General features: G+C 38.0%; 1 protein-coding gene across 1 annotated transcript in view; it reads left to right on the top strand.

Annotated features, from left to right (window-relative positions):
• The window catches only part of LOC139713526 (uncharacterized), a 47,723-nt gene extending 34,372 nt beyond the window's left edge, over nt 1-13,351 (top strand). The window contains exons 2-7 of the mRNA XM_071625253.1: nt 6,997-7,248; nt 8,039-8,234; nt 9,634-9,799; nt 10,396-10,574; nt 12,269-12,333; nt 12,851-13,351. Coding sequence (XP_071481354.1) covers nt 6,997-7,248; nt 8,039-8,234; nt 9,634-9,799; nt 10,396-10,574; nt 12,269-12,333; nt 12,851-13,164 — 1,172 coding nt within the window. The 3' untranslated portion in view covers nt 13,165-13,351. The remainder of the gene's footprint in view (nt 1-6,996; nt 7,249-8,038; nt 8,235-9,633; nt 9,800-10,395; nt 10,575-12,268; nt 12,334-12,850) is intronic.
• Nucleotides 13,352-15,171: the final 1,820 nt, after the last annotated feature.

Raw genomic sequence — 15,171 nt, 5'->3', positions numbered from 1 at the left:
AACACAAATGAATGTTTAGGACATCGTTATCATGTTTATCATCAACCAATTGCACCAAATATCAAAATTCTGATAATTTGAGGTCATTGACCTCTGGAGGTCATTAGAGGTCAAAGCTAAAAACCTGTCAAGGATCTGCGGAACATTGAGGCAATTCCACTGTTTAAAAAAAAAAAAAGGTTTTAGTACATCATTGCCGTGTTTATCATTAATCAATGACAAAATATCAATATTCTGATATTTTGAGGTCATTGACCTCTGCAGGTCATCAGAGGTCAAAGGTAAACCTGTCAGGGTTCTATGGAACATGAAGATGACAATTCCACTGTAAGAAAAATGAGTCTTTAGTACATCATTACCATATTTAACATTAATTAATGACGCAAAATATCAATTTTTATCAAATTTTGAGGTCATTGACCTTTGGAGGTCATCAGAGGTCAATTCAGACTTACCTCCCGATCTTAAAATGAATCTTATAACATGTACTAACACTGGTGAAAGTTTCATGCTTTAGTCAAATTTTGCACAATTTTTCGGCTTATCTGCTCTACTATATATATATATATATTATATATATATATATATATATATATATATATATATAAGCGTTAACTATGTAATCTTTGGTCACTGCAGGTAGCCCATTAGGGGCCTACACATCCCCATCATACACCAATAAAGTTGTGGTCTTCCATGGAACTCGCAATAATATTGATTCCTGTTGTGCATGATTGATGAGATATCACAGAATATTCATTGCTTTTTTATCTCTTTCCTTATGATTCTCTCCCCCCCCCCCCCTCCTCCTCCTTCTTGTCAGATTTTTTGTTTTGTTTTGTATTGTCTTATTTTTCGCACTCTCACCCGTTTTTATACGTATTTATACGTACTACTAGTAATTATTGGATGAGGGTCTACCACGGCGAGCAAAACTTTCACAGCCCGTGCACACACTCACTGATGAACGTGTACGAATCGAATCGTCGCGAGACCACAGAAATACTCACAGAACTCTTCGCAACACACAACCACAGAATATCTGTGCACACAACCCGAGCGGAGTAAGCATAGACGTTTTACGAGCGGTTTTATTGAATTTGATTGCCAAAAGCCACAGGCTTGCGTGTAAGTAAAAACTACGCGGGTATTTTTTATTTACACGCAAGCCTGTGGCTTTTCGCAATTAAATTCAATGAAACCGCTAGTAATACGTCTATGCTTACTCCGCTCGGGTTCGTTGCGAAGAGTTGTGTGAGTGCCTCTGCTCGCGACGAGTCGATTCGTACACGTTCGTCATTGAGTGTGTGCACGGGCTGTGAAAGTTTTGCCTGCCGTGGTAGACCCTCATCGAATGAGTGCGAAAAACAAAACAATGCAAAACAAAAAATCTGACAAGGAGGAGAGGGGGAAGATAGAGAATCATATTCACAGGAAAGAGATAAAAAAGCAATGAATATTCTGTGATATCTCATCAGTCATGCGCAACAGTGATCAATGTTATTGCGGGTTCCATATGGAAGACCGGATGCACAACTTTATTGGTGTAGGCTACCTATATAAAATGATGGGGATGTATTTATTTCTCAGCCCCCAACCCCCTCTATTATATTTGTTGCTATCAAAGGCCCCTAAATTTATCTTCAGACTGATGGTACATTATTTTGTTTCTCAAACCTGCCCCTCTTTTCTTCATACTAGTTTCAAAGACTCACGTGCATATGCATTTTCCGACCTCTCTCGACCCCTTCCTTTTTCAAATGCATGACTCGTGTATTTCTTCCCTTCCTCGATCACTGCTTGAATTATCATACAATTTATTTGTTTCTTACGACTTTCTCTGCCTCTCCCCTCCTCTCTTTCTCATTTCAAAACTTCACAATGTTTGTTAACAAGACTACTTTCTACATTGATCAGTTTGTCTAGAAACACTGTACAGTCACGTGCAAATTAGTATGAAGGAAAATTATACCACTATTGCATTAATTCATTATCACTTTATTCACTTCTTTTTGTTCAAACACTTTTTTTTTCATGAAGGTTTATACAGAGATAATCTGATCCTCCAATATCCAAGAAGTATTGTAATACAAACTAGAACTATCACTCAATGTGATTTATACCCCCTACTAACAAAGTAACTGACATTTGCCATATCTCACGTCAAGTGCTCAAAACCTGAGTGAGTAAAGTAAATAAATCAACAATTTCTATGATTTTCATTAGAAATACTGTTACCATAGCAACACAATGTGCTAAATCTCAAGTCAAATGCTCAAAACTGAGGGAGTTAAGTGAATTCATGATGTCATTGTATTATGATTTTCATTCAAAATAAAATTAGGCTGTCACAATATTGTGTCGAGCCCACTAATGTCAATAATATTCGACCACTAATGTGGCTGTCGTATCTTTAAGCATTTACACTCCCAATACAATGAGCCATAATTCAGTCAGATCATTTGATTTTCTTTATTCCGAGTGGTTCCCAATCGACGTGTTCTCTTACTCTTTTCTTTAATCTGTACACGTAATCTCAGTTTTATATTCGAAAAGACACACTGTATGTTCCATTCTCTTGCAAAACAAAAAAGAAATGACTGTATTTCATTTTTGTAACATATGATCGATGCAGAAAATTCCGGATAAATTCATTTGAATTAGGATCGTGTAATGTCATAACAACCACTAACAGGAAGCTTTAGATTTTAGACGCGCGGACGTTCAAAGGGAAAAAAAAAAAAAACATGGTCTGAGCGTGCGCAGAAGCGCACGTCAACTTGACGTACGTTTCTGCGCACGCTCAGAACATGTTTTTTTTTTTCCCCTTTGAACGTCCGCGCGTCTAAAATCTAAAGCTCCCTAATGTCATAAGATGACGACGACATTAATGTCATAACGACCACTAATGTCATGACATGTCGACGACAATGTCATAATGACCACTGTAATGTCATGACACGTCTACGATAAATGTAAAGATCGGATTAGCACGTCGACGACAAATGTCAAAATCGGATTAACCACAAATGTCATAACACGTCTACGACAAATATCAAAATTTCCATTTTTACTGCAAATGTCATCACGTTGACGACACATTTCATAACGACTACTAATGTCATAACACGTCGACGTCAAAAGTCGTAACATCGGACAAATATCAAAGTCTGATTATCCACAAATATTATAAGACGTCGATGACAAATGTTAAAATCGAACTAACCACAAATTTCATAACGCGTCGACCATGAATGTCAAATTTTCCAAATTTATCACAAATTTCAGAATGCGTCACAGAGGTGGATCACGGAATTCCGTAAAGGGGAGGCGCCTTTACAAAAGTAAAGACTGCCGCACCCCTCCATTTTTCTGTTCTTTTTTTTTAAACAAATTAAATAAGAAGAACATAATTAGGGGGATGGAGTTGCGCCAGCCTTTCATTTTGAAAAGGTGTCTCCCCTTTACGGAATTCCTTGATCCGCCCATGAAATGCAAGCAATGAGTTTTGACATTTGTGGATGACGCAATAGCGGATCGAGACGGGTGCATCTCCCTCTGATGCCCCCTTTCTGTTTTTGTTAAAACAACAGAAATAAAAAGAAAAAAATAGGGGTTGCGCCAGCTTGTAGTTTTGAAAAGTCGCCTCCCTGTAATGCAAGCATCGGGTTTTACCATTAACCTGTGGCTGAAGCAGTCGCGGATCTAGAGGGGGCGCGGCGCCCCTCCCCGTCTCTATTTTTGTTAAAATAAAAGAAATACAACTCAAAAAGGGAGGAGGTTGCATCAACCTTTGATTTTGTTAAGGTGCCTCCCCTTTACAGAATTCCTGGATCCTCCCCTGTGATGCGTTAGGTCCTATGACATTTGTGGTCGACGCGGTATGAAATTTGTGGTTAATTCGATTTTAACATTATGTCATTGACGTGTTATGACATTTGCAGTAAAAACAGAAATTTTGACATTATGTCGTCGACGTGTTATGAGATTAGTGGTTATGACATTTGTCGTCGACGTCTAATGACATTATTGGTCATTATGAAATTTGTCGTCGACGTGTTATGACATTAGTGGTCGTTATGACATTTGTCATTGACGTGTTATGACATTTACAGTAAAAAAACAAATGTTCACATTTATTTTGTCGTCGACGTGTTATGAGATTAGTGGTTATGACATTTGTCGTCGACGTCTTAGAACATTATCGGTCATTATGAAATTTGTCGTCGACGTGTTATGACATTAGTGGTCGTTATGATATTTGTCGTCGACATGTTATGATATTTGCAGTAAAAACTGAAATTTTGACATTTGCCGTCGACGTGTTATGACATTTGTGGTTAATCCGATTTTGATATTTGTCGTCGACATGTTATGACATTAGTGGTCGCTATGAATTTGTCGTCGACGTGTTATGACATTTGCAGTAAAAATGGAAATTTCGACATTTGTCGTCGACGTTATTGGTTCGTTATGACATTTCTCGTCGACGTGTTATGACATTAGTGGTCATTATGAAATTTGTCGTCGACGTGTTGTGACATTAGTGGTCGTTATGACATTTGTCGTCGACGTGTTATGAGATTATGGTTATGACATTATTGTCGTCGACGTCTTATGACATTTGCAGCAAAAAATGGAAATTTTGACATTTGTCGTCGACGTTATGACATTATTGGTCGCTATGACATTTGTCGTCGACGTGTTATGACATTAGTGGTCATCGTGAGATTTGTCGTCGACGTGTTATGACATTAAAGTGGTCATTGTGACATTTGTCGTTGACGTGTCATGGCATTAGTGGTCGTTATGACATTTGTCGTCGTCTTATGACATTAGTGGTTGTTATGACATTACACGATCCAAATTCAAATGAATTTATCCGGAATTTTCTGCATCGATCATATGTTACAAAAATGAAATACAGTCATTTCTTTTTGTTTTGCAAGAGAATGGAACATACAGTGTGTCTTTTCGAATATAAAACTGAGATTGCGTGTATACAGATTAAAGAAAAGAGTAAGAGAACACGTCGATTGGGAACCACTCGGAATAAAGAAAATCAAATGATCTGACTGAATTATGGCACATTGTATTGGGAGTGTAAATGCTTAAAGATACGACAGCCACATTAGTGGTCGAATATTATTGACATTAGTGGGCTCGACACAATATGGTGACAGCCTAAGTTTATTTTGAATGAAAATCGTAATACAATGACATCATGAATTCACTTAACTCCCTCAGTTTTGAGCATTTGACTTGAGATTTGGCACATCGCGGTGACAGTTATGATATTTAGCTGGGCAAACTTTATTTTTTTTTAATGTTAAACATTGTGTTACTATGGTAAAAGTATTTCTAATGAAAATCATAGAAATTGTTGATTTATTTACTTTACTCACTCAGGTTTTGAGCACTTGACGTGAGATATGGCAAATGTCAGTTACTTTGTTAGTAGGGGGTATAGATCACATTGAGTGATAGTTCTAGTTTGTATTACAATACTTCTTGGATATTGGAGGATCAGGTTATCTCTGTATAAACCTTCATGAAAAAAGTGTTTGAACAAAAAGAAGTGAATAAAGTGATAATGAATTAATGCAATAGTGGTATAATTTTCCTTCATACTAATTTGCACGTGACTGTACAGTGTTTCTAGACAAACTGATCAATGTAGAAAAAAAATGTAGACAAACATTGTGAAGTTTTGAAATGAGAAAGAGAGGAGGGGAGAGGCAGAGAAAGTCGTAAGAAACAAATAAATTGTATGATAATTCAAGCAGTGATCGAGGAAGGGAAGAAATACACGAGTCATGCATTTGAAAAAGGAAGGGGTCGAGAGAGGTCGGAAAATGCATATGCACAGTGAATCTTTGAAACTAGTATGAAGAAAAGAGGGGTAGGTTTGAGAAACAAAATAATATACCATCAGTCTGAAGATAAATTTAGGGGCCTTTAATAGCAACAAATATAACAGAGGGGGTTGGGGGCTGAGAAATAAATACATCCCCATCATTTTATATAGGTAGCCTACACCAATACAGTTGTGCATCCGGTCTTCCATATGGAACCCGCAATAACATTGATCACTGTTGCGCATGACTGATGAGATATCACAGAATATTCATTGTTTTTTTGTCTCTTTCCTGTGAATATGATTCTCTCTCTTCCCCCTCTCCTCCTTGTCAGATTTTTTGTTTTGCATTGTTTTGTTTTTCGCACTCGTTTACATACTTATCAATTTACACATGTACTATTCGATGAGGGTCTACCACGGCAGGCAAAACTTTCACAGCCCGTGCACACACTCAATGACGAACGTGTACGAATCGAATCGTCGCGAGCAGCGGCACTCACACAACTTGACCAATACCGAATTCATTTAGGGTCTAGATCGAGATCTACAGAGTATTTAGTCTTCACATTAAATGATAACAATCTTTGCTGTTCTCACGTAATATGGAAACAAGCTCGAAGTGACTGATTATATTCAGCTTACAGGCATTACGAAATCCTTATTGCTACTCTTAAAAACTATGGGGGCGCTGTGGTATTATGATTATAGTGGATATAAGACTCCCGATCCCCAATCGGAGGACCCGAGTTCGATTCCCTCCCAGCGGTTACGTCCTTGGACAAGATGTTTTTGAAAGAAAGAAAGATATTATTCAGAAGGGTGAAGGTTCAGGTGAGAGTTTCTTCAATTTGTCTCCCTCTACAATGTGAATTTGTTAAGATCGCAACTGCTGAACTGTACAGATCTGTATTGTTAAATTTGTAAAGGGAGACAAATTGAAGAAACTCACACCTGAAGATGTTTTTACCCACCATTTCCCTTTCGACTCCGGTGTATAAATGGGTACCGGGCAACGTTAGGGTGGTTATAATGGTAGGACCCTCTGGTAGAGCAGTGGCAACACTGAAGAGGCTACCCTGGATAAAGAAGACCTTATTAATATATTAAAACAAACCTTTTTTTTAAATACCCACAAGGCGGGAAAAAAGTCTTCGCCCAGCGCAAGCACGAGACCCAGCGTGGGATGGAGTTTGAGACGAAGACCGGCTGGGGGTCGATCGCCCAGTTTCCCCGCGCCTTGTGGATGCTGATCAAGAACCTGCCATTTATGTTTAACAACATCTCCACGGCCTGCGAGACCTTCATCCTAGTCGCCGTGGGCGTCTTCGGCCCAAAGTACATGGAGTCGCAGTTCAACCTGACGTCGGGCCAGGCAGCCATTTTGGCGGGTAAGGGGTCAGAGTAATATTGATTTTGATATCATTTCATTTGATCTTACCGGAGTTGAACAGGCACTATTCGATAGCGATTTGAATCGACTTGATTCAACTCGTTGCGATGTCTGTAAATGGCTTTATTTGATATTGATTTGACTCGTTTTTATTATATTTCCTGACAATTTAATTTGATTCGATTCGATTCGATTCGATTTGATTTGATTTGTTTCGTTTTGATTTGATTTGATTTGATTTGATTTGATTTAACTTGCTCCAAAAGGTATGCTTCGTTAAAAGCATATGATCTCCTAACAAAGATTTGCATCATTTAAAAGAACTGGACTTGATATTTGGAATGATCGTTCCCATGTTCCAAAGGGGATAAAATCCTCCCGGAAATGGCATTTTGCAGGCCATAAGGTTGAAACGTTCAAATTAGGATTATTCCCCATTAAAAAAAAAAAAGTCGTCTGTTGTACTGAGAGAGTTAAACTGACATCGTTTATTGCACTGTGAGACTTGAATTAATCACAATGTTTTGAGAGTAATCTTCGCATCTTTTACCTATCGCAGCCATTTTTCGCAGCATCACTACTAAGGTGACAATTCAGTTGAAGAAAGTGTCATAGACTTTACCTTATTATGTAAGTGTTTGAAATAACAAATATGAATGATAAACCTTGATGTATAAAGTAGTCGCCTACTTCTTGCTCTTCGTCTTCTCCTTCTCTAACCGTGTCCCTATTTTCTCCTGGCAAATATTTTGGATCACAGCCATTATCTCTTTTCACTTACCTTTCAGGTATCATCGTCACTCCGTCAAGTTTTATTGGCGCCCTCTTCGGTGGCTGGGTGGTCAAGCGATTTGACCTAAAATACAAAGGTATGCTGAGGTTCACTCTCGGCGTGCTCATCTGTAGTTTGGGTCTTCAATTCGTCTTCTTTATGAGCTGTGAAAGCATCGACTTTGCCGGAGTTACGGTGGATTACAAAATTAGGTAAGCATTTGCCCGATTTTGCTCCTACGTAATTCAGTTTTTGTGGGTCAGAGGAGATGGTAATATCTTGCTTTTTAACTTTTTTGTTTGTTTGAAAGTAGACTTATCGCTTCATAATCAAAGGAAAGAATTTTCTATCCAGGCTCTTTACCCCTTTTTGTGCTTTAGTTTGCAATTTTCTTGCAATCAATGCCACTTCATAGTGTTAGATGGGCAAAGCTCAATGTACTTTTGCTTTTAGTCAAGAGGTTGCTCGCAGAGATTTTAGTTCGTTGTAATCCCAGCATAAAGTTTTCATTCGTTAAACATCGGGGTATAGTATCTGTGCGACATGTATACTCGTAAGCTTATTGATGTAAAGTATTTTCCTTTAAATGTTCTCTTATCTGCCTTGTATTAATTACTATCGTGTGCTAATGATTAGTCAGAGGATCCACTGCTTACTTGAAATACTAAACGGACAATTATCTTCATTAAACATTCTTCAAGTACAATATGGGGGATTAAGAACAGCAATAAATCAACCACTACTGAGAATAACAAGGCATACCCCGGGCCCCTCAAAAAACAGAAGACAATCTTTCTGAAGTCTCTAACAGATGGAAGATCCCAATAAAGTATGGACTTAACTATCGACTTTAGATTTAAAAAAAACAAAGACGGCTTTATCGCGACTGCAGAACCAGAGCCGTTTTAAATTTGTCATATTGTCAAACTCATTAAATTGTGATGATATCGGACAAATTCAAACAGTCATGACAAGTGGCAAGAAGAGGTGGACACATTTCAGGAAATTAAGGACATTGGACTTTGGAGGAGTAATCAAAGCAAGGTGGATGACAAGTGACAAGTTTGTGTCAACCTGGGGGCTGTAATAATCCGTTCTGTCTGTTTATTTTCGATGGAGAAACCAGCAGACACTGAAACCCATGAACAGAAAATCGAAGACGAGTCGTGTAATCGTGATAGTTTACATAATCATTCCATCTCATTACAACTCCCTTAAAAATTTTCACTATAACAGCAACAAAAAAGGACATTAATAATGATGAAATTCCGGTTTATTCTTAAGTTCAAAGCTGGGACAGTCACTAGTGTCCAAAGATGACGAGAAATAATGCTGAATAACCGTGGAAAAGCCAGACCTTGATTCTTATCGCAAAATGCATCTTTATAGGTCTGAAACGGAGGATGTAAAAGTTTCACATTGTTTAATTCCACTTTGATAAATGATAAGATATCTTCTTCTGTTTAATTTTTATCTTCTTTCCTCCTACGTGTTTAACTTGTTCTCTTTCTCTCTTGTTTCATGCTTTGTTCTGTATATATGTATGCATGTATCTGTCTGTCTGTCTGTTTACTTGTCTGTGTCTCACGTGCTAAATTCCACTCATAACAGCCCCGGGTCCGGCGATCAGGATTTCCCGGTTGACAATGTCTGCAATGAGGATTGTAAATGTACGCACGACTTCCAACCCGTATGTGGACATGATGATGTTTTGTACTACTCGCCGTGCCACGCGGGATGCTCGTTTAAAAACTCTTCAGACGACGACTCGTCAGTGGTAAGCACTTTCATGATTTAAAAAGTAAAAAAAACAAACAACAACAACAACAACAACAAACAACAACAATAAGTGCAATTATCCCAGATAAGTCCAAGTATAGCCACATGACTGTGCTTTGGCACTGTGTCTGTTTTAATGTTGAGCACTCACTGTTAGTGTTTCATACGACAAATAAAAACCTAATCAAGTATAAATTTGTATTCCGCGATGATCGGTCTATTCAACGTGATGATAAGCTTATACCTTCATATGGCCCAAAACTGCACGGAAACATTGTGTCATTTTGCAAAAGTAAAGGAAATTTCTTATTATATTATATACACCAAAACACACAGACTGATAACACCTTCATTTTATTCTATTAGCCTACATTCGATTGTTATATCGAGCCTACCGTAGATTTGCTATTGTTGTTGTTGTTGCTGCTGCTGCTACTGCTATACTACTACTGTTGTTGTTGTTGTTTGTTTGTTTGTTGTTGTTGTGGTGGTGGTGGTAGTTATGGTCTTTTTTATTTTTGTTTGTGTGTGTGACAGGGGTGGTTTGTAACGTCCTTTGACCATGTTGCACGTCATTTTTGATACATCCCGCAGACATACTACGACTGCGCTTGCATACCTTCAGCCGCCAACGAGACGGTCGGGTACGGCCACGGGACAGGGGGCCGGTGTGAATACAGCTGTCAGTCACAAACGATGTTTGTCGTCATAGCCTTTCTTCTTATCACGGTCACGTCTATGATAGCGGTTCCTCAACTGACCGCCACGCTAAGGTAAGCACACACACCCAACTAAAGTGTTGCTTCAAAGGTCCTGTTTACCTTATATGGAGCAGTGATTTAAAAAATGTTCAAAATATCACATTTGATGCATATGTGTAGGTCTGTTGTGTCACAAAACATCCTACCATATAAGTGCATATTATGATATGATATCAGTGTTTGTTTGTTTGTTTGTTTGTTTGTTTGATTTTTCTTCCAACACAATTTCATACATAAATCAAGATTATTTTCAGTAATATCACATGGAATATCAGTAAGCAGATTACAAGTACATGATTCAAAGAAGAAAAGTCGATGTGTAAATTAATTTCATTAACAAAATATAAATCGTATTACCAATTTTCCAAATAATCATCTGAGAAATTATGCGGAAGAAGGACTGTCACTATAAGCAAAAGCTTCAGCACGTGGCAGCCCAGGGACCTATCTGCATAATACACAAAAAAAAAAATTGTAAAAAGTGTATTTCTCAATAATCCGTAACTGTAGACGGTTTAGTCTGGAAACATTTTTATTATAACTATTGTTCACATTTTGTTTATTTAACAACACTTAACATCGATTATACGGATTCAGATTTTTACAGTGGTTGTTTCTATCCCCAACTCACATTTTAGAATTATTTTAAAGCAATAATGCTCGGTTTTTGTTTCATCTGCAAATGGTAAATTATGTCTTTAAAGTTCGTGTGTCCCTTTTGGAACTATCAAAATTAGATTCCATAAAAGCCGGTATATTGTAGAGATAGGTAATTCATCAGACCTTTCGTTAAACTGATAAAACTGGAAACTTCTTTATGATGAAAACAGTATTGCGGAATCCCAGTGGATTTGTTTGGACCTAAAAAAAAAAAAAAAATCCAACCGTTATTCTCGGCACAAAAGGGGAGCGCATATCTCAGACGACATAGGACTAGTTTTCATTTCTATCTTAAAAAGCCCTGAAGTGTATAATTATTATTGTAAGATTTCATACACTATGTTCTGATCTTGGGAGACATTACTCGTCAACCATGCAAAATTTCTTGACGTTTGCAAAGCCTCTGAAACCTCCCTGCCCCTAAATGTATCTATCACCTCATAAATTAGAGACTTTAGATCGATTGTAGTTTGCATCAAAATCTTACTCAAATGATTTGCAACTCGATTTCTGTTCATACAGTAAGCCATATTTCTGATGTAATCTTTATTGTGTGTGTGTGTGTGTGGAGGGGGGGGGGGGGGGGGCGGATTCGCGTTCCGTGGCGGAGAAATGACGACAAGCGCAAAGCTTTTATTATTTAGAATAACGACAAAAGAAACCCAAATCATTACATAAATGCAATTCCATCACTACCTTACAACTGACAGTCAAAAAACTTTACAGTGTATATCTTATGATAATGTTTGAACACTCGTAGCACCCACACAAAAACAAAACAATAACACAAATAAACTATGCAAGTTCATGCAAGTTGTGAAATTCTTTCAGCGAATTGTGTTTATTGCAACTGATTGACAAATTGCCCTACTTCGACGTAAATAAGCACCAAATTAATCAAACACAAATAATATATTCTTGGGACGGCTGTTTCTGATGAAATGACGTGAAATTTTTACAGCTATTTGATACAATCTTGTTTTCTTTTCTTCCGTTTGTTTCTTTTTCTGCCTGTTTGTTTGTCTGTTTGTGCGTTTCTCTCAAAGATGTGTCGCTCCCTCGCAGAGGACATTCGCCTTGGGTGTTCAGTCCGTCATTTACAGATGTTTAGGTAAGTCAAAGTTTATGTGTGGGTCACCCACAGGTGTCTATCTTTTCAAACAGTGAGACTAAGATTCAATAGATCGTGCCGTTAAAGGGATGGCATAGTTTTGAGACAGATTGGGATTTAAAGTGTAACTTTTTATAACTATTTCTACTTTTAACTAGAAACCATTTATATGACATATTCAAGAGTATGCAATCCTAAGAGGAATTCGAAGTTTATTTGATGAAAATTGGTTTTCAAATGGCTGAGATAATCCAAAAACGAAGAGGTCCTAATAAAAGGTGGGTCCCACCTTTTATTAGACCACATTCTTTTTTACTTTCAAATTGCTTTTTGTATATCTCAGCCATTGCAAAACCCGTTTTTATCAGATAAACTTGAATAAGTGGGACGTTGATGTATATCGTTGCATTTTTTGCAGTTTTTATGTTGTTTGCTGTGTTTTCTTTTCATGATTTCCCTAATGGCATGTTTTGTTATTCCGGTCATTCTTTCACTCTTGGGGGGACTTATATACTAGGCTCCATTCCAGGCCCAATCATTTTCGGCTCGCTGATCGACCGCACCTGTCTCATCTGGGAGGAGGAGGAGTGTGATGACAGCCGGACCTGCTGGCTCTACAACAACGCCGACTTCAGCCGCTACACCCTCATCATGCCCCAGTCCGCCAAGGGCCTCTCCATCCTCTGCATCATCCTCGCTCTCGTCACCTACAAGCCGCCCAGCGACGACGAAGAAAAGAACGACGACAGCGCACCGACCACGGTCAGCGCGGAGCTCGCGGAAATCCCGCGCGTGGAGGACCATGTAGACGAAAAAGCACCGCAGGTATAAACATCAATAACTATATCATTTCAAGGATGAAATATGAAAATAGAAGAATCATTCCATTTTAAGCGTGAATGAGTGGGGACCAACTCGGAATCTTACATAGTGATGTAGGAGATTCTCGGAAGAGTAAGCCAAATGTTTTCACCAAAGGTGCATTGACACGAGACACGAGCTCGCCTTCGACCACTATGATGAGCAAATGTTTTTTTTTTTTTTTTCCGCTCACGAAGGGAGCGCTGCCTTATGCCTTACCAATGAAACCAGATGAGATGACTTTCACGTTTTTGTGTGTGTTGATAAATGACTTGACGTGTGATGTAATTGCTCGTGATAAAACTTTTTTTTTTTGCGCAGTGTTTTTCTTTTTAAAGGTAGTATCCATTGTTCCTCGTTAGCGGGCAAAATGTGAGAAACGAATGAAATCTTCGAAGGAATAATATGGAAGTTTCATTACGATGCTTTGCTTAGGCTTGTGTAGATAAATCTACCTCCTTATGCGGCAGTTAGAACGAACTGTTTATCCTGGTTTTGTTTTTCTCTTTCCTTTAGACTGTGTTCATTCTCTCTCTCCGCTCCACCCCCGTCCCTCTCCCGTCCCCCCCCCCCTTTCTCTCTTCCTTGCATGTCATACGACACTATTAGCATGATTAGTTTAAACAAGCTCTGACCTTTGCTCTATAGCCGTTAGCTCATCAGGGTATGTAAATTAACTACCTTGTCACCTTTCAGTACGCAAATCTCAATTTTTATTCCTACCCGATGTCACCTTAAATCAAGATGTCAGTTTGCACCTCCCTGGCCATGGTAAGCCTTATGGAGCTTGCTAACGCCCGGTACTTCGCACGCAAATAATTATGGGATACTACCTCTCAGAACTAATATATTTCAGTTTGCTTTTTCTTTTAACTGTTTTGAATGTGATAATCATACATAGAAAAAGTATTTAAAAAAAATGTTAATCTTAAATTACATTGTGCCTGTCATTCCCTATCTTATGACTTCAATTACCTTAACCAACGTTGACCAAAGGCAATAAACATAAACCTCATTCTGCTTTTAAAAAAAAAGAAAATAAAAAAAACAGAAAAAAAATCTCTGACGGTTAGACAGGATAGTCGTATTATACAGGAGGTTTTTATTGTTATTGTTGTTGTTGTTGTTGTTGTTTAAATCCTGAATCTTGTGCACTCAAAACTTGTATTCAGAGTACCGTTTTGGTATTGTATGCACTGCAATAGCATGGCCGAGTAATTGTGATGTTCAATTTTTTTTTCTTCCTATGTGTGGACTCCTATTCTTGATTCTAGCTCACGCATGCATTCCAAGTCTGCGGCGTTATGTTAGGCAAACAGTATATGAATTCTTATGGCCATAACTTGAGAATGAAGACTAGAGTATTTTCTAGCTCTTATACCTACACTGACTAAGACTTTCCGAATCGTACAATTTGACTTTCAGCCATCAGGCAATGCAAAAGAAAGAAGAATGTAAACGTATATCCCCGTTAATGGATATTTGAGATTAATATCTAAATCTGTGTTCCTTACGTGTAGCGGGAGCTGTGTAAAAACTAGCGCAGGGTAGTGTTTTATTTGTAAATAGAAAAACAAAAGGCATTGCATCCCATACTTCCATCGAAAAAAAAATTCTTTTTATATTCAACGTTTACAGCGTGAAAATACATCTGACGACATAGTAAATAAACAACATCTGCAACACTCAGATTCAGATTAGCTTTAGATTATTAAGTGTATTGCTTGCTACGTTTCCCGTATAGGTCTAGAGCTTATAGAGAACGACAGGAGTTTATTGTTGTTGTTTTTTTCATTGTGGAGATAAACACTCATGATCCCAGTGTTTTCTAATATCTTCCAAACTATTTCAGTGCTCGTATTTTGACATTTCATCTATATTTTATTCTAGTTTTGCACAATTTCATCGTTATCGAAAGTCTTTCGAGGTATAGCCGTAATGGCAATATTTCTATTTGAATACTACTAGGCGGCAGTA

This window comes from Diadema antillarum, unplaced genomic scaffold, assembly GCF_040938485.1.
Source record: "Diadema antillarum isolate AM-2024a unplaced genomic scaffold, OU_Dant_1.0 seq00001995_RagTag, whole genome shotgun sequence".
Taxonomy (NCBI): Eukaryota; Metazoa; Echinodermata; class Echinoidea; order Diadematoida; family Diadematidae; genus Diadema; species Diadema antillarum.
The sequence above is the reverse complement of the archived record's forward strand: the minus strand, read 5'-3'. Positions and strand labels throughout refer to the sequence as shown.